The 21,520-nt window shown below is 36.1% G+C and overlaps 1 protein-coding gene across 2 annotated transcripts in view; it reads right to left on the bottom strand.

The window, feature by feature from the left end:
• The window catches only part of KLHL1 (kelch like family member 1), a 248,999-nt gene that overhangs the window by 20,878 nt on the left and 206,601 nt on the right, over nt 1-21,520 (bottom strand). For both annotated transcript variants that reach the window (XM_040540618.1, XM_040540610.1), the window contains exon 8: nt 15,537-15,699. In XM_040540618.1, the coding sequence (XP_040396552.1) occupies nt 15,537-15,699 (163 nt within the window). The remainder of the gene's footprint in view (nt 1-15,536; nt 15,700-21,520) is intronic.

Genomic DNA, 21,520 nt, shown 5'->3' with positions numbered 1-21,520 from the left:
TGGACAGAGATTCTTAAACACAAACACACACATATATATGTATGTATAAAAATGGCTAGAAGTGAAGGTTTTGAAACAGGAGATAGGACAAATCACGACTAGTTGGATCAAAAACATTTATCTCAGTGCTGTCATTACAAAACTTTGATAACTAATCAGTAAAGCCATTTTTAAATTCTGTTTGACAAGCCAGCCTCAAAAGAACAGAGTGACTTTGATGTAAGATATTACGGCTTGTGAAAACAGTTGAATGCTTTTGTTGCATTTCTTAATGAGGTTTTGCCTTTCAAAATTCTTTCACTGAGAATATCAAAGACCATATCCAGTCTTTTGCTTAAGCCCCCTTTCACCCTCTTCTGCCCTTTCAGTATGCCCAAAAGAGCAACCAAAAATTACTTGTCACAGAGGGTATCTGCCTGGTGGAAGCAAGGGGAAGGTAGTAATTTTTATCAGTGCTGGACTACTGTATTGCTCAATCAGTCCACACCTGACCTAGGAAGGAGACTGTGTAGAGGAAAGCTCTCTATCCACACGGCCTTGATTATGTCATTGAACAATAGTACATTGTCAAAAGTTGAAAATAACAATTTTCTGAATGGAAAGCAGTAATGAAGGCTCATTTTTGTCTGTAGATTTGAAAAGGTATTTTATGTATTTGGTAACAGTATTTTATGTGTTTGGTTTTGCAGTAGTGGGATAAATTAAGAACACATACAGTTTGACAAAAAATAAAATGAAGATAAGTCATATAATAAGGGCCAGCAATTACAGAAATATTAACTACCGATATTAGAAAAGACTATGAGAAAAATACCTTTGCATGGATAATATCATAACAGCAAAGCTTTACTTCCTACACTACAAAGTATACTTTGCTAAAAGGAATAACCTGTTTCAAATAAATTTTATTTTAATCAAAATTATAATATGGGCTACATTATCTTTGCAAGACCAGTGACTGAATGCAAAATCCACCAGTTAATAACATTCTTGGCTGTATTAGACTATAAGAGAGTTAAAGAAAAGTAGTATGTAAATTAATAATTTAGTATAGTATGAGTTTAAGGTCCCTTATTTGCTGTCTTATTTATTTAAAATAAATAAATACAGTGAAACTGTCATTAAATAAGAAAATGTTTTTGCATTCACAGAATGTGCTAGATGGAGTTAATGATTATAATATTCATCTGCTATGTCAGTTCAATCTTTTTAGGCCAAAATACTGTTCCATTTTTCTCTGTGTCTTCATTGATTTATTGTCCAATTTCCTGACTAAAATATTATAAAATATCTGCATTTTTTTTTAGCTTCTGCTGCTAAGGAAGAATTTTCAACAAGTGTTCCTTTTTCCCTATAAAGGGAGGCAGAATAATAGTAATATTAATTAATAACTATAATTAATAATAAAGAGAAAAGAGTTTGATCAAAAGCAGGTATTAATAAACAGCAAACATGAAGTACCAGCAGCTTCAAAACTGTCATAAAGGAGACTGAAATAATATCTACAGGACTTAAATTAAGATAGAAATTCACTTATAGGTCAGTACATTCAGAGTAAAATATAGTAGGAACAGACATAAGATTTTAAACATTTCTACAAAAATATTCTAAGGCTGAAAGGTTGTGTTAGTCTGAAATGTATTTGTCTTTCTCCTCATTGCAAAAGGGTTTTGTAAAACTACTTTTATTTGTAAAATACTCAATATTATTAAAATTAATATCATCCTAAGTCATAGTTTGTTTTAATTCTTAGAGGGTGGATAATGTAAGATTGGTTATGGAAACAGATGTGAGAAGCATGATTTTTTTGATAAGGAAAAGCACTGCTGTATTTCGGTATCAGGTAAAATATTCAAGTAATTTATAAAATATTGATTTAAAAGTAATTGTTTGTAGTCAGTGAGAATATTTTGGTCAGAAACCATGAAGTATGAAACATTTTCTTTTTACATGCCTGCAATTCTGTGTACCAAGTACAATACTTTTCTTAGTTCAAATGGATTTGTAAAAGAATAACTGAATCATCAATAACATACAAGACCAAAGAAATCTTCAAACAAACAAACAAAAAGCCTAAAAAACACACACACAAACATGAAAAACAAACGAACAACAAAAAAAAACTGATGGGAAATAAAATTTGCAGACATTTTCTTAGCTTGGTATAAAATTTTGAAGTGTTACTTCAGCTCTAACAATCACAATTACAGCATATTAATACTTATTTATAAAATTGAGCCAGTTCCTCAGTCTTTACTCAAGTATGAAAATTATCAGTGCATTGCAGTTATATGGATGACCTGAAAGAAGTCTTAGATCATTTAGTCTGTGACCTTCACAATGAACAAATCCTTCTCAATTCACTGAATTCAATCAGTAATGAAAGACTCAGCTGAACCTGATCTACCAATTCAAAAGAAAATTAATTTTATCCCAATACCAGTTATTAAGAAGTTGATCAACTTTCAAATTAGAAAAAAAAAAAAATAGTTAACAGTGAAGATGGCATGGGATTTTGTTCTACTAAATATAGTAGGTATTTGATAGCAGCTGTAAGGGCCGTGGTCCATAAAGATACTTAGGTGAGTATCAAATTAGATGTCTAGCTTTCTTCAATTTCAATAAGATTTAAATGTTTATGTCCTTCCTGATGTATATAAATGTGGAAATAAGAAAGTGTGTGCATACACATGTATATATACATACATGAATATAACATCCACATATGACAGTCATATAAATGCAATGCACTGATAATTTTCATGGTTCAGTATAATTCCAGTAAATTTCTCCATTTAGTCAGGGGAGTATCTCAAGACTTTTCTGGCTGCAGTGAACAAGGCCTTCTCAGGTTTCAACAAAAAGGCATTAAGTAATCTTCGAGACATACTTCATCTCCCATTGAAGATGATAATTAAAAACAACTTTCAGAATAATACAGAATGTGGGAAGCTAATATATTTTGCAGTTTTGACCATTACATATAAGACAGTGATGGCTGAATGCTTCAGAAAAGTCTGCGCTTGCAAGTGTGAAAGCTGAGCAACTCAAAAACTGGCTATGAATCTTTATATTTCACACTGCCTCCCTCTGTCTAAATTGGTACATATGTTACATTAAGAAAACTTCAGCTAGGCAGTGTGAGCAGACTGACTTCTGTCAGGTATTAGCATTAAGGATGTCTTTGGTACATTCTTGGATGTACCACAGACCAGAAGGTGTTGGAACAGCTATCCCTGCTAGATTGGAGGCTTTGACACAGGCAGAACTTCAGACAGAAGATGCAGCCCTCCAGGTCCCTGGCTGTAGAGAATGCCTGGGGCCCCTCTCTGAGGTCAGGAGAGATGGACCACCACTATGCAGAAGGTGTGCCACCTTACAAGAGCTGTACTTTCAAGTGGAAGGTTTATGAGAACAGGTTGTGCTGTATCAAAGAATATGTTGTGCTGTATCAAAGAATATGAACGGGACATAGACAGGCTCTTATCTGCTACATATTGACTTGCAGAGCCTCTGATCCTGACCGCTGGTGAAAAGATGGCAGTGACCATTCCCACCATTGAGATAAGTATAACATCTGGAGAAGGGGAAGGGTGGAAAGTGGTGACCTCTAGTAATGAGAGGAAGGTTCTTATCCCACATGAAGACTTGCAACTACAAAATAGGTTCACTGCCCTCAGTGTTGAAGAGGAGCCATACATAGAATCACAGAATCATAGGATATCCTGTGTTGAAATAGATCTATAAGAATCGAGTACAACTTTTGGATCCACACAGGATCACCCAAAAATCAAATCATGTTTCTGAGAGTGTTGTCCAAACACTTGAACATCATCAGATTTGGAGCCATGACCAGTTCCCTGGGGAGAATTTCATGTGGTCAGTGATCGCCTAGCCCTCTAGCCTGTCAAAATCTCTCTGCAAGGCCTCTCTGCCCTACAGGGAGTCAACAGCTCCTCCTAATTTAGTGTCATACACAAACTTACTCAGTATACATTTGAGCCCTGCATCCATGTCATTTATGAAAACATTAAGAGAACAGACCATAAAATCAAAGTCTGAGGAACCCCACTAGAGACTGGCCACCAGCCTGCTCTAACGCCATTTACTATAACCTTTTAAGCCTCACCCATCAGCCAACTGTTCACTCACACTATTACATATTTGTTTAGCTGTATGCTGGACATTTTGTTCATAAGGATACTGTGAGAAACAGTGTCAAAACTTTTCCTGAAATCCAGAATGATTACATTAGCTGGCTTCCCTTGGTCAACTAGATGGGTAACCTTGTCATAAAAGGGAATTAAGTTTGTTAAACAGGACTTTCCCTTTGTGAACCTCTATTGGCTCTGACCAATGACTGCATTATATTTCAGGTGTTTTTCAATAACTCCCAGAATAATCCTTTCCATAATTTTAACAGGCACTGAAGTGAGACTGACAGGCCTGTTATCACAAGGATTTTCTTTATTGGCCTTCTTTAAAATTGGAACATTTGCCAGCTTCCAGATGACTAGGACCTCTCCAGATTCCCAAGAGCACTGAGAAATATTTGAAAGAGGTCTCACGATGATATAAGCCAGCTCTTTCAGTACCCTGGGATGAATCCCATCAGGCCCCATAGATTTATATGCATCCAGTTGGAGCAGCAAATCCTCCACAAGTTCAGGTTTGGCTGGGAGTTTACTGTTCCTGCAGTCCTGGTCCTCCAGCTCAATGCTCTGGGTGTCACAGTGCCCACCATCAGTGTTAAAGACAGAGGCGAAGAAGGCATTAAATGTCTCTGCTTTGTCTTTATTTGTGAGGTGACCTTCCTCATCAAGTAATAGATTAATGCTTTCTCTGGTCCTCCTCTTGCTGATAACATATTTTAAAAAGTCCTTTTTATTGTCCCCCCACAGTACTGGCCAGCTTCAACTCTAATTGAGCCGCATAAATTTTCCACAGAGGGTGGAAGCAAGGATGGGTGAGCTGGAACGAATACAGAGATATTGTCTGGACAGCCAGGAATCAAGTTAGGAAAGGGAAAAATAAAAAATGAAAAGAAAAGAAAAGAAAAAAAAAAAAAGAGAAGGTAGAATTAAGTCTGGCCGGGAACATCAAGGACAACAAGAAGGGCTTCTACAAGAGACTGAAAAGGCTGAGGTAACAAATGCCTTCTTTGCCTTAGTCTTTATCAGCAAGACTGGCCTTCAGGAAACCCAGATCCCAGGGACAAGGCTGAAAGGAAGATGTATTTTTGGTGGGAAAGGCCTAGGAATTCTGAAGCAAACTGGACTTTCATAAGTCCATGGGCTCTGATGGGATGCAGCCACTAGTGCTGAGGGAGCTGGCAGATGTGATTGAAAGGCCACTCTCAATAATCTTTGCTCAATTGTGGCAACTGGGAAAAGTGTCTGCAGACTGGAGGAAAGAAAATGTCACTTCTATCCTCAAGAAGGGTGAGAAGGAAGATCTGGGAAACTACACAATGATCAGCCTCACCTCAATTGCTGGAAAGTGATGGAACAGCTAACCCTAGAAACCATTTCCAGGCACATGAAAAAAAATCATCAGGAGTAGTCAGCATGGATTCACCCAGGGGAAGTCATGCCTGACCAACCTGATAAGCTTCTATAATGAAGTCATGAGACTGATGGATGAGCAGGGAGCAGTAGGTATTTTCTTCCTGGACTTCAGTAAGGCTTTTGACAGTGTCCTGCGTAAGATCCTCGTAAAGAAGCTGTTGAAGTACGGGCTGGATGAGCAGACAGTGAGATAGATCAAAAACTGGCTGAACAGCTGGACCCTGAGGGTAGTGGTCAGTGGTGCAAAGTTTAGTTGGAGGCTGGTAACAAGAAGTGTATCCTAGGCATCAATACTGGGTCCAATCCTGTTTAACATCTTCATTAGTGATCTGGATGATGGGTGATCTGCAAAATACAAATGTGGCCTAAGCAGGTGGGACCCTGATCATAGTATATCAAGAGAAAACAGCCTCCTTAAGTTCCCACCTTGCAATATGGCAATGGCTTTAGCATCTGCCATGTTCTCTAACAATCTGTTAGGTTTTAAAAAGCATCTCAGTTGCAAACAACTCTGCCTTGGAGTCTAGAAAAAAAAAAAATTACTGTAAATTTTCACAATTTTTCATTGTCCTGAGTCACGTATGTTTACTTAAATTGTATCCACTCTACCCCTTTTTATGGCTAGCCTAGCCTAATGAAAATAAGCAGGACTGTGCAGAGATTCCTACTTTACAGGCTGGAGGTAAAACACCAAGTTAAATATTTATTGAAAAAGTGAGACGAATATAATGAAATGAACTGCACATTCACTGAGCTGTATGGCATTCCCACATAGGAAACATGAACTTGTGCACAAAAGTACAAAAGATCAGAGCAGGGCACTGAATTAATAATAAGCCTTAATGATTCTGCTAAGAGAAAATGCCACAGATAGTTTACTATATGATGCATGAAAGGCAAAGAAGCAGAACTCTTGGAGGAGGCTGTAATCAGCCACGCAATCAAGTTTTGTAGGTGGTTGTATGAATGTAATACATTGCTAAATCTCTTGTGCCAACCATTGAACTGCTATTAAGGTCTTTGCAGAATTGTTAACCTATGACTCTCTGAGGTCATTACACGAAAAATATATCCATGTGAGTGACTAAGTACAAGACAATTTTTGAGAACCTTTCATGTGCACATGCTAATTTGGTTTGGATTTTGCTATTTTCTTGAAAATGAAGCTTCAGCAAGCTAACCTTTCCGATACTCACTTTGCAATAATGCACAATAGTCATAAGGGACATATTAAACAAAAGCAGCAGCTACTTAGAATAGGCTCAATATTGATCTAAATAACACAAGATTAATTCCAGCTTTCTTTCACTGAAGGACCTGAAAACAAAATATTCCCCTGTACGTAGGCCAATACCTGTATTGGCCATCTCTCTGTGTTTCCCATTTAAAATTAAAAGGGAAAAACACTGCTAAGAAAATAATCCAGTTTGTGGAAATATATTACTAAATTAATAAAATTATTGTAAAACAGGTAGAACTGAATGAACATAACTGAATGAATATAAATTATAACAAACTTTTTTTTTTTTAAATTAAGCTAGATGTCATCAGTCACCAAAACAAACAAACAAAACAAACAAACAACAACAAAAAAGAAAAACATAGTGATTTATCTGAAAATCCAAAAAGTGAATTTGTATGTTGTGAAGGGACAAAACAGTAACTGTGTATATATATGCAGTCTTTAAAAAACATTTAGTATGCTCTATTTCTATGAATGGTTAAACAGAATTTATATCTTGTGGAAGTCATTTAACATTCTATCTGTACAATCAAGCAACACACAAAATCTGACATTGCCAATTGATTATAAATTACCTCATAAAGGACACAAACACAAATTCATATTTTTATGTTGTACTGCCTCTCAAACAAACATGAAAATGGAATACATTTAAATATTAATGACAAAGCTAAATAGGAGAAAGGAAAGAAAAAGAATTGATAATGAAAGATGACACTTTTCAAACAACTCTAATGTTAAAGACATTATTTTTTTCCTACTTTAAAAGGTCATTCTTTCAAATTCTTTCTACAGCTTGTTAATTATCAGTCAGTAACTCAAGAGTGTTTGACCATTTGTTTACTTCTTTTGGTACCAAAATTATGAAATAAGAACTACAGGTGGAGCTTTGGCACCAGCCTCCCAAATGCTCCAGTATTTTGTAAACATTCAATCTAGCCTTTTTCAAATACACTATCAAAAAGTCAGCCCTGGCTACAGCTGATCATTTGCCCAGGTAAGACCTGCTAATTGGGTTCTTGAATCCCATCCCCATCCTTCACCTTTCACCTTTGCCTAGTTTAAATGGCTTCCTTGCTGGCTTCCAAACTCCATTTAGACAACATTGGATAGGAAGCCTGGCCTCCTAACTCAACACAGAGATAGGCAAAAATCGTTATTCCAATTGTATTGGGTATAGGTGTCAAGGTGTTAGCAGCAGGGGTGGAGGGGATGCATCATGGGTGGCCTTGGTGAGAAAAGACCAGGGCTGCCCCATGCCAGACAGAGCTGATTCCAGAGGGCTCCAACAGTCTTAGCAGAGCGTGAATACACCCAGCAGATAAGACGGTGGTGCCTTGGGGAAAATGTATTTAAGAAGGGAAAAAAAATAATAATGTTACACAGGCTGAGCAAGGAGACAAAAAGGAGAGCAAGAAAAGCAGCAGAGGCAACAGAGAAGTCAAAGAACAAGGAGGTGCTCCGTGGCACTGGAGACAATATCCACGCTGTGGAGGATCCTACAGTGGGGCAGGTGGATATTTCCTGAAGCAACTGACGTGTGGAAAAGCCTGCACTGTAGCAGCTGAATATTGTCAGAAGGACTGAGACCTGTAGAGAGCCCATGATGGAACACGGGAAATGTGTGAAAAGGGAAATGTTGCAGAGAAGAACTATTATGGACTGACCATATGGATCCCCCCATTCCCTACACTGCCTGGGGGTGAGGGTAGAGGAATCAGGAGTGAAGGAATGAAGTTGAACCTGGAAAAGGGGGGAGGAGAGATGTTGTTTTAAAATTTGTCTTTGTTCCTCACTATCTAAATATATTTTTATTGGCAATAAATAAAATACATTTTCTCCAAGGTGAGTATGGTTTGCCTGTGATGGCAATTGGTAAGTAATTTCCCTGTCTTTATCTTTACCTGCAAACTTTCTCATCCTATTTTTGCCCATCTGGCTTGCCAAAGAGATGGGTGGGTATCTGAGTCAAGGCTCACATACCATAGCTTTGCATGAGTATCTTCCAGTTCCTAGCATCCCCTTTCTCTTTTCCTTGTTCTACAATGCCTAAACTTAGATGGAGTCTGTAAAAAATTACAAAAACAGAAATAAACAAACAAAAAAGAAATAGAAATAATAGCAATAGAAATAATTAATAGCAATAGTAATGCATTGCTGTTTCTCGGTCAAAAGAACAAGGCAGATATATGTCAATGGGAAATAATGTCCGGCAGCATTTCTCAGTGCTCTTTCACTGTTCGTCAGGAGGGGAAAAAACAAACAAACAAACAACAACAACAACAACAAAAAGAACAACAACGACAACAAAACTCAAGTAAAAGAAAAGTAAAAGCTGCTTTGAAAAGGCACTTAAAATAGTTATATTTTTAAAAGTTAAGATTAGATGATAACTTTTTTGTCACCTATCATAAATCAATAATAGTTTGTGATATTTGATATAAATAACAGCAGCGGGTGGAAATATAAAGTTCACTAAAACACATCTTTGCAGATGTGATGATCAATAAAGGTCAGAATTCCCTTCTCCTTAGTTCCTCAAAGTGTCCCCATGTGAATGATCTGCTTCCCTGTGTGTGCAAATTCATTATATTTGACACTTAACTCATTGTACTGCTCTGATGTTCTACCATTTAAAGTCAGTCTGCTTATTTTAATAACAGCTGAGTTTTTTTTTTTTTTTTTTTTTTTTTTTTTTTTTTCTGGCATAGATATATTGATATCCGTTAAAGAGAATAAAAGTTAAGGGCTGGTCCTTTTGCTGTGAAAGGTGCAGTTACATAAAAAGAACACTGATATTTTCCAACATAAAAGTCAAAATTCAGGAGTAATTTTTAAAAAACTCCTAAGACAATAATAGGAAAATTTTCCCTTATGGTAGTATCATACAAATGTTTGGAATAACATAAATCTGTAGGATATAGGGTCTCTTTTGGGATATATTCCAGGTGAAAGTGTGAAAAGTTTAATTGAAAGTGTGAAAAGTTTAATTTATTGTTACTTACTTTTTCTCCATTAAAATAACTTTTTTTTTTTTTTTTTTCTGAAATTAAATTACTTTAATAAATTTAGTGTAACGTTTCAATGTTCTTAGACAATGCATACTTCAAATGTTGGAAACTTGTAAATAGAAAACTAACAAATAGCTACTATAGCCTAGGAGACAACTACATTTTAAGTTACTGAAAAGACTGGTATTTCTTTGGTTGAAGCTGTTAAATAAATATATATATATATATGCATATATGTTGACTTCTTGATTTTAAAAAATGAAGAAGCAATGTTGAAAAAATAGATGACTTTTTTAAAAGCTACTGGAAAAGTTGAGATTTTCTTGGTACTTTGGTCACCTTGGTTCTTCTATCTTACTCCGTAGAAGAGTACTGTTTTCAGCATTTTCTCCTGTAAACTGTAGAATATTCATCTTGCATATTATATACTGCATACTAGTTACATACTACTTATGACAGACCCCAAAGAACAATTCAAATAAATCATGACAACTTCTGACCTCTTCTCCTATTATCTGCACCAACCTTTCCTGATTTGCTTAAACTGTAAAATTCTAAGCTAGTTTAAGTTCCCATGTCAACTGTTGTTTTAACAGCCACTTCTACTGATGATGTGGAAAGAGTTCATGCTCTCTTCCAGTCTCTGAAACAGGGTTGTTAACAGTAACATAATTTCCTATGTAACACCAGATCAGCTGTTTTATTGAAATTCTGGTAGAACAGTTCTGCTGTGTCTCCTTCTTTCATCTAGAAAACCACCAAACTCTTTTGTTAACTGTTCTAGTTGTACTTTAGCTTTAAGAGACTGCTTAAGAAAAGTATCATTTGTGTTCCTGATTGAAGGGTAGTAACTACTGTATCCTATTACTATAGGAAAGCTGGCATTAACAAGCATGTAACGTTCTTGGTAGAGAGTAAGATTTTCCCTTCAGTCCATCCATTCCCTATGGACGAAACAGTATTGTCACTTCAGAATGTAATAATGAAACCTGATTGTACCCCCTGTCAACTGGACTAAGTAAACAACAACAATAAAAACCAAACAAATTCAGCAAGATTTTTATTGCTATAACTTGAGTAGTTAAAAGTGTGTTTTTGTTGTTGTTGTTGTTGTTGTTGTTTTTTCAGACAGAATTATGATGCCCATAATCCTTGATACAATCCTTTTCAGGTTCTAGGAAAATTTTTGATATAATATAGCACTGTTATTTTAAATTTAAAAATGTATTTCAGTGAAATAACTTTCCTTCCTGTGTTCTTGGCTTTTCCAAATGCAAATAATATTGCTCTGTATTTGAACAGCAAAAGAATAACAGGCTAACACAGTCTGTACAAATGAGCTTCAAAAGTAGAGGTTAGCATAAAAAGGTTCAATACTCTAAGAATTAATAAGAACTTAAAAATCAATTATTTCAGAGACTAAAGAGATCAGAATCTAATTTATTTTCCTCCATAAGCTTAGAAAAAAACATTATTTTTTTTATGAAAAAAAATCAATTTTACTTTAAAATGTATCTTTTTTTTTTCTGCTTAAAATGGTTTAATTAGAGAAAAAAAAAAAAAAGCCGGCTATAGAGGTATGGAGCATCATAACTGTAATGATACTTCTTTCATTAAAACACGAATGAGACTATATTTTTCAAATATTATGTAGTTCACATTTGAGATGTTTAGCATACATCACTTTCATGTGAAGTACCCAAAGCAGTATAGGAAATACATGCATAGAATAGTTTTTGACTCTCACTTCAAAGACAGACTAACCCTGTCACACTTTTCTTTTTTTTAATTTACTTATTTAATTCAGCACAGAAGAAGCATAAGGAAATAACATGAAGAAAGTCCTTAAAACTTTCATAGTAAAATAGTTTCTCCTTTTGTTTAAATGTTAAAGCCAACATCTTGTTCCTTATTGAGATATCCATTTTGAATATCCTTATAGTTTCTTTAAAATAAATAAAATTAATGAATGTTTTCAAAACAGAAAGCTCAAGTGATGAATACAGCATATATCTGTTGTGTGGAACAACAGTATAGTAATAATAGCACCAGAGAATTGAAACGTTTGCTTGATTCTTACATATGTTTTCAATTTTTTTTGGTATATGGAATGTGTTTTGAAGATGATTATTTGGATTAAAAAATATAAATCGGTAGTAATTTGCTGTCTGCTTCCATGAGACCACTGCTTTTCAGTTTTCAGTGCTGTCCATGCCAACTTTCTGAGACACAGGTAATATTCTCTTTTCATTTGAAAATGTTCTACATGTCACGCACACATTCAAGTGAGCATTTATTAACTAAGCGTCAGAGACATAGAATCGCTTTGGCTGGAAGGGAACTTAAAGATCATCCAGTTCCAAAACCCATGGCAGGGATGCCACCCACTAGATCAGGTGGCTCAGGGCCTCATCTAACCTGGTGTTGAACAATTCCAGGGGTAGGGCATCCACAGCTTCTTGGGGCAACCTGTTCCAGTGCCTCACCACCCTCGGAGTGAAGAATTTCCTCCTAACACCTAAGCTAAATCCCTCTCTTTTAATTTAAAGCCATTCCCCCTTGTCCTGTCACTATCTGCCCATGTAAAAAGTCACTCTCCATCTCTTTTATGGGTCTAGTTCAAGGCCACAATGAGGTCTTCTTAGAGCTGCCTTCTCTTCTCCATGCTGATCATCCCCAGCTTTCTCAGCCTTTATTCATAGAAGTGCTCCAGCCCTCTGGCCAGTTTAATGGGCCTCCTCCAGACCCACTCTAACAGATCAACAGTCTTCTTGTTCTGGGGGTCCCTGACCTGGATGCAGTACTCCAAGTGAGGCCTCAAAAGAGGGGGACAATGACTTCCTCGACCTGCTGGCCATGCCTCTTTTGATGCAGCCCAGGATACGGATGACCTTCTGGGCTGCAAGCACATAATGATGGCTACACAATGTCATGGTAGGACTATGACAAAGGCCTTACAGAAGTCGGGGTAGATGACATTGGTCAGTGTTTCCTTGTCGACTGATGCAGTCACTCCATCATAGAAGGCCACCAGATTGGACAGACATGATTTGCCCTTGATGAAGCCACGCTAGCTGTCTTAGATCACATGTTTTTCTTGAATGTGCCTTAACATTGCTTCCAGAAGGATCTGTTCCATGATCTTCCCAGGCACAGAGGTGAGGCTCACTGGTCTGAAGTTCCCAAGGTCCTCCTTTCTACCCTTTTCAAAAATGGGAGTGATGTTTCCGTTTTCCCAGTCACCAGGGACTTCACCTGACTGCCAGGGCTTTTCAAATATGATGGAGAGTGACTTGGTGATTACATCAGCCAGTTCTCTCAGGACCCTGGGATGTATGTCATCAGGCCCAATAGACTTTTAGTAGTCAAGCTGTGTCAGGACCTCTGACAGCTCTGACAGCTCTTTGCTTACAGTGGGAGGGGCTTTGCTCCCCCAGCCCTCATATGCAGTTTCAGGGAAGTAAGAGACATAGGAAGCCTGATTGCCAGTGAAGACTGAGGCAAAGAAGTTGTTGAGTACCTCAGCCTTCTCCATGTCCATTGTTACCAGTTGTCTGTTCTCATTTATCAGAGATCTTGTTTCTGCTAGTTTGCTGCATGGATCATACATTATTGAAGCCATATTCTTTTAGAGTAAGAGTTATTAAAGTGGCTTTGTCCATTTGATCTACTCTGGAACATTTCAATGCCCTTGCAGCTTAGTAAAAGAAACCAATGACAATTAAGTTTCAGTGGCTTACAGGTGATTTCACAACATAAAATTAACTCCTAATTTCATGGATGTACAGTAGATCATCTGAGCATGTGACACCATTAATTAAGATAATTAAGTAAAGTCTTTTAACATAGCTGTTTGTTGGCTATTAAATTAATAAGCTTCTTGTTTGACTTTTATATTCACTGTCTCTTACAACCAATGAAAAGAGTCTGACAATCCCAGAAAGCTGTTCAGCCTACCTATCTCAGAATCTCAGACCTATATGGTAAGTGGGATACGCACAAGTTAGTCCAAAGGACTATTGAGATTTTATCCAATTGTATGTAAACTGAACAATTTTCAGCCGGAAGAGATGGGTTGTTGTGTAGTGGGTTGTTGAATTATCCAATAGCTATGCAATGTGCAATACCATGAAACCCAATAGCTTTAATATGTCCTTTTTAAATATATATATATATATAAATTCTAACCTTTCTTAAGTATTTTTTCATGTCTTCAATATTTATTTTCTGATTCTATCCCACATCTGCAGCTGTTTTGTTCCTTGCTACTCAGTATCAATAACGTCTGAAGAAAATAATATTCCAGAAATTTGCATTACTCTGTCTCCTCCAGTATTCCCAAGCACTATTAAAATGTACATACAGACACATAATTTCTTGTGAAACCCACTAACAAAAGTATAATGCTGGCCAGTATAAAAATAAAAATGCTAATAATAATAATAATAATAAAAAAGAGAGATTTAAACTCAGCAAAGAGTAACACTTTTCTGCAAGTCTTTTGGCACTACTATAATTTTTTGTCTACTTCTAAAATAAATTGTTGAAGATGAGGCAAATACACAAAATTAATCATGTTTCTTTCTGATTCATCGTCTCTTTAGAAAATATTTACCAGATAGTTTCAATAAGTGATTTACAGACTAAGTATTACATGGAAGCTGATCAGTTAAGTGATCCTTTACTCACTACCCTTCATTTATGTTCAATTGGCTATGGTAGGATTCAGTTTCCTCACCGAAGGTATAAACAATAAGGAAGTCAGAATCTGAGAAAGTCCCCAGGTTTCCCTTCTAGGTGGTGGAGTAAAATGGGCACTTACTGAGCACTGATCGTGCTGTCCTAGCATAAATGTCTAATATAAGTAAAACAAGTGATATCTTAAAACTACGTATTTCTTCATTTAACCATAAGGCAAGCTGATGAGGATGATTGGCTCCATTGTAGATGTCTACAAAACCTTTTGGTTAGGTATGATGAATTCCTATACCACTTCTAAATTTTACAATTCATATCATGTTCTTTTTAGCCACATAGCTAAAAGCAAATTCTTTGAAAGTGATAAGCAACTAGTAATACATAATACTGTAACTGTAAAATGAGTTTTAGTAAGTACTACATTAAAAAAAAAAAGTGAAAGTTATAAAAGAGAAACTTACATTCTGAACACGTTTAGAATTTCTGGTTTAATGCAGTCTGACTGGTTTGACAAAAATCAAATTTCTGCTTACTTCCTGTGTGAATGTAGTTGCCTTCAGACAAAGCAGTTCTCATGGGTCAATGAGTTTGGTTGAAGCATGGTGTAAAGTGCATAAACAACATATCTTGTCACTATTTTAGATGGTGATTAAACTCAGTTGGTTAACTAGAACTGACATATACAACATATACAAGTCAGATGAGTCAACTGACAATTTTTCCTGAATTGGTTTATACTGAACATACACACTGAAATTTCATGTCTATTTTCTTATGTATTTGATATAAATATTAAACAAATGGACTATAGAAAAGCAAAAGGAACATAGAAAATTATGCATAATTTACATTTAAAATGAAAGTAAGATCCACAAGATATGAAAGTGTGGACAACTGTGTCTACATTTATTTTAAAAGACACCCTCTATTACAATATGCTAAAAGTTTTTTACTACTTTGTGTCAGTTATTCACCGTTCTAAAAAATGTTTCAACTTTATAAGAAGACCCTACTCACTTGCCATTTAACGCTGCTACTCCAACAGTGCTTCTGGCAATTGACATACTTGCCACAAATGTCCACTGCTGACTTTGAGGGTCCCACCTCTCAACTGTATTCAAATAGCTCCAACCATCATGGCCTCCTACTGCATAAATAGGCCCTTCAAGCACTGTAACTCCTAAAATGAAGGAGAGAGTGAGAGAAGGTAAAAGTATTCTTTTTCTAGCAATAATAATAATCAAAAAATGTTTTCCATAGCAGCTATGCATAAACTTGCATATTCAAAGTAAAAATGGAAACACCAATTTCAAATTTTATTAATTAAGAATTAACAAATAAGAATAAAATTAATGCCAATCAACATGGCTTTATGAAGGTCTTGTCAAACAAACAATTTCATTCTTTGAGAAGACTGTTTGCTTCATAGAATAACCAGTCAATGATGTGAAAGTCTTAGATTTCTGTAACTTGTTTGACTTTGTAAACTGCTTCATCAGTTTTCCTTATGAAAACTTTCCTTAAGAAAATGAATGACAACTACAGAGAATGGAAACCTTCACAGGACAATAATGTTGGATATATAAGAATTATTTTATCTAGTGAAGAAAGGGGAAAAAAAAGTTAAGTATGACAGCTGAAATAGGAAAAAATAAATAACTAAGAGACAAATTTTTAACTAGAGCGGTTTAAAATCAACAGTTCAAAGGAAGTAATGAATTCTCATGGTATCTTCAGTTAAGCTTAGAAGGCTCTGGTAAATATGACTCCACCACTTCCCTGGGCAACCTGTTCTTGTGCATGGCAACTCTCTCTGTGAAGAAATTCTTCTTAATGTCCAATCTAAACCTCCCCTGATGCAACTTGACAACATTTCCTTGCATCCAATCACTTGTCACCTGAGAAAAGAGACCAACACCCTCATCACTGCAACCTCCTTTCAGTAGAGAGTGATGAAGTCTCCCTTCAGCCTCCTCTTCTCCAGACTAAATAACCTCTGTTCCCTCAGCCTCGTAACATCTGTCTTCTGTTCCCTTCAGCTTCATTGCTCATCTCTGCACACACTCAAGCAGCTCAATATCCTTCTTGTAGTGAGGCGCAAAACTGAACACACTGCTCAAAGTGTGGTCTCGCCATTGCCACCTAGAAGGGGACAATGATTTCCCTGGTTCTGTTGGCCACACTACTTCTGATATCGATCAGAATGCCATTGGCCTTCTTGTCCACCTGGGCACACTGCTGGCTCAAAATCAGTTGGCTGTTGACCAGCTCCCCCAAGCCCTTTTCTACTGAGGAACTTTCCAGCCTCTCTTCACCAAGCCTATACTGCTGCATGGGGCTGTTCTTACCCAAGTGCAGGACCCAGCACTTACCCTTGTTGAATGTCATGCAATTGGACACAGCCATATTCATCAAGGCTACCCAGATCTCTTTGCAAAGCCTTCCTAGCCTCGAGCAGATTGACAGTCACAGCTAACCCAGTATCATCTGTAAACTTACCACGGTTGCACTTGATCCACTCATCCAAATCACTGAAAAAATTTTTGAACAAAACTGGCCCTAAGACTGACCCATGGGGGATGCCACTGGTGACTTGTTGCCAACTAAATTTAATTCCATTCACCATGACTCTCTGAGTCCAGCCATCCAGCCTGTTCTTCGTCTAGTGAACCTTATACCTTTCCAAGCCATGAGCAGCCAGTTTATTCAGAGGAATATTGTTGTAGATGGTGTCAAACATTTTACTAAAATCGAGGTAAGCAACATCTACAGCTTTCCCCTCATCTACTAAGCAGGTCATCTTGTCATAGAAGATCAGGTTAGTCAGGCAGAACCTGCTTTTCTGAAACCCATGCTGGGTGCTAGTGATCACTCAATTTTCCCTAAAAGTCATAAATATTCCCAGATGATGAACAACGAAGATTAAATCATCCAAAAAATATTTGCTACAGTTTATTATAACAATGCCACAGCAAGCATTATATGGAAAATAGTCTTCACTGACTTCTCCATGATGATAACTTTACTGGGTTTATGCATGTAAAACCCTGTAAGATGAACAATTCCCTCAGATTTTTTCCCAATGTCTATTACTTTGCGTTTACCACTTGCTATTGTGTTATCAATTCAACTGTTTTTCAAAGCTCATTAGAGTATTCTCTTAACTTCTCTGATCTTACTGAATAACATCTACATATTTTGCTATCATGTTCATTTCCATTTCCATGTAAGCTAATCTTACACTGACAGAGGGCAGTGTTGCAACCTTTTTTTTATAACAAAATAAAAATGCTGATTTGGTGTGAGATTTCTGTCCTGCTCCTCTGCCAAATATATATATATATATATATATTAATATAGTTACTGCTACACAGACAAAGAAATCAGAAAGTATAATTTGCTGAAAAAAAATTACGTGGTGCAATAACAAATTGCCTATTTGTTTTTGCCAGCTTGCGTTGCTTCTGTAATAGGAAAAACTACTGTCAAAACTGTAGATAAATTATTCTTTCCATTCTTTCTGAAAGTAATCTTCTCTGTTGTTGTCTTATAGCATGTACAAACTTGCTGTGAGTTTTCACATTTAAGGTTTCTTCTTTACAGAATATCAAATGCAGTTGTATCCTTACATTTACTCCATAACAACTGACCCGTTATGGCTCCTTGTGTTTTAAAATATTAGACAGATTCTGCAAGATCAAATTTCATTCTATTTTGGTATAGTTATGGCTGTATTACATGTGAGGGCAAATAATTATTTTGCATTACTTAAATAAAATATACTGATGTTCAAAGTACAGTAAGCTAATAAGCAAATATAAAATAACCAAGGTGCTGCATTCCATGAAAGTAGTAACATGCTTGTTTTAAATGGTTTGTGTCCTTTTAAAATTTTGCCTTGATATCTGAAGATATTTGAGAAGCAAAATTGCAAAATGGAACAGATTGAGAAACCTGTAGTCACAGCTGGTACCAACTAATTCTGATGATACTTCCATGAAAATTAATGGATGCAGATGCGTTTGCAAAGAATGTAAACCATATGGAGAGACTGAGAAAGAATTACACAAGAAACATTAAAAATCTGGAAAACCTGCTGGAAAATCAATGAGAGATGTAGGCTTTATCAACATATTATTTCCCATCATAATGTATAAGTAGATAAAGAGATTTTATGATTTCTGCTACACAAGATCTAATGACTGGAAATAGTTACCTGTTAAATTCAGGCTAAGGATAATATTCCATATTTTAACCAGTGAGGATATAGGATTTTTGGAATTGTGAACACAACAATGTGATAGTTTCTGTGTTGCCTGAAGTTTTCATATCTACACTGATAGGATTTAGAAAGATATGTTCAGTCTTTGAGAAGGCAGAAATGACTGGGTGAAATTCAGCGGTCCTCTTGCAGAAAATCTATTGACAGACTCACAGTCTACTGTGACCTACAGTAGTAGGTTCAAGCCATAAAATATATTATCCAGTATAAACTTGCTAAATTTGGGCATGAATATCATGGTCTCTTTGACTGTTGGACTAGATGATCTTAGAGGTCTTTTCCAACCTGAATGATTCGATGATTCTATGATGATTCTATGTTATGGGGAATAATAAGAAACCTCTGAAGGCTGGTCTAGACAAACCTGTCAAACTGATAATTGCAGGAGGCCTATTGATGAAAGAAATATAGATATAGCACATAAATTAATAAATCATGTCATAGTGAGAGAGATAGTTTGCAGGACAGTCATCTCCATGGGAAAAACAGCTAGATCTCTGCAATGCATCTAATTGCATAATAGTTTTTCTTTCAGGTTGTTTAACAACAAATCCACTGTTTCTCTTTTACCCTTCATGCATGCACCCTCTTTCCCACTCCAGTGGGCTGATAAATAATTCTCTTTATATTCCAGCCATTCTTTGTCTATTGCTTAACACGGATTACATATCAGAGACATTTTGGTGTAGGGGGCACAGAATGTCACCTACTGAGTACTCATTACTATTCAAATATACCATATACCTTTTGGTGATTTTGTCTGTCAAATAACACTGACAAATAACAACAAACTGTTTGGCTACTTGTTCTTGGTTTCCTGATCATCCATACCTCTTTCCAAAGAGCAAAGGCAAAATTATTTAGTTTGTTGGAGCAAACTAAATAATTTCCTCCATGGGAAAGCCAAACAAACAAATTAATTAATTATTAAAATAAAAATAATGCTATTTTGAGAATAGTTTACTCCAGAAACAACTATTTAATATGTGTCAATGAGACTATGCCAGATCAGTTCTCTCAGTTCTCCAGAGATGATTCTAGTAGATGATCTAGTAGATGATTCTAGGCCTATCATTCTCATTGCAAATATAACTTCACATCATACATCAGAATTTGCAGAAGCTACCTTCAACACCATATCATAAAACAGTTTTCTGTTAATTTTTGGCAATCCCTGCACGGTATTTCAAGCTCTTTGAACCATAGTAATAATAATAATAATAACAGTAAAAAAGGCACAACTAGACAAAGTATCAAAATAGAATAATATGAAGTTTGATTATTTTGCTGGACTCAGATCACAGTGGAGACCCTCACTTATTAGTCTGTGATGAGCATTCTTCCTTCTTCTTACTTGCATAGCTCTGTATTGCATGAAATTAAAAACATTCAAGGAGCCATCTGGTACTTAGTTGCCATAATTATCAGTGTCCTATCATTCCTCTCACTTTTTCTCTATTCCATTTTGTATTAACATGACCAATAATAAGGATAGTTCCTGCAGAAGAATCTGAGGAGATCTATCCCAGAGCTTTACAGCCACCCTGAAAGGGAGGAGATCACATCTTCAGTGCAGCCCTTTCCTGACTTTGGAACATAGATATCCATCTCACTGCCCAACTAATGAAGTTAATTGATAATATAGGCAAACTTAGTGACTCACAGAGTCAACTCCAATGCTTTCAAAGAATAAAATTGTACTTACATCCCACATGTCTGTGTTAGTCAAAGAAAATAAAAAATGCCCACCTTGCAATACTGGTAAATTAAGTACAGTTGAGACTTTACAATATTCTGGGAGTAGCCAAGGTCATAGAAGAATAGAATCATTGCGGTTGGAAAAGACCTCCAAGATCATCTGGTCCAACTGTCCCCCTACCACCAATATTATCCACTAAACCATGTCCCCAAATACCACATCCAACCTTTCCTTAAACATCCCCAGGGATGGTGACTCCACCAGCTCCCTGGGCAAACCATTCCAATGCCTAACCACTCTTTCTGAGAAAAAATTTCTTCTACTTTCCAACTTGAACATCCCCAGTGCAATTTGAGGAGTGCAATTCCCTATTGTCCTATCACTAGTTATCTGTGAGAAGAGTACGACCTCCATCTCCCCATAACTTCCTTTCAGGTAGTTGATCGTGTTTGCAAAAAAAAATCCATCAGCCTTTTTTAAAGATTTTTTTTTTTAATTATGCTTTTGATCATGCATTCTGAATAATTACTCTCAAAATATTGCTTTCTCAACTGTTGCAGAATGTGCTGAATGTAACAATGTACAGATTTTTGTTATTAATGTGATAGGAATATATAAATACCTAGAACTTATAAAATTAGAGTAGAGAGAAAAGTTGTAATTGCCTAATTTATGCCTTCATTCATTTAAACAACCAATAACTTCCTTTATGAGGTATCTATAAAATACATGGCTTCAAACACAATAAAAATATTTTTTTGGAAAAAACTTCAAATTCTTTTAATCAAATCAAATAAAGTTGTCAGGCTGCTGCTTTTGTGATGCAGTGCCAACTAAAAGCTTTCATTTCCTCTTCACTATTAAAAATTCTTAATAACAAATCACAATATTATATATATATCTTTTGAGGTGGAAAAAAAAAATCTCTTCTTATATATTTGAGACACCCATGTCTGTGTGACTGAAAAGGCAGCCAAAAATAACAAGCAGAACTCATTGCATATATAAGCAGACAGATTG

The sequence above is a fragment of the Cygnus olor genome, chromosome 1, assembly GCF_009769625.2.
Source record: "Cygnus olor isolate bCygOlo1 chromosome 1, bCygOlo1.pri.v2, whole genome shotgun sequence".
NCBI classification, from domain to species: Eukaryota; Metazoa; Chordata; class Aves; order Anseriformes; family Anatidae; genus Cygnus; species Cygnus olor.
The sequence above is the reverse complement of the archived record's forward strand: the minus strand, read 5'-3'. Positions and strand labels throughout refer to the sequence as shown.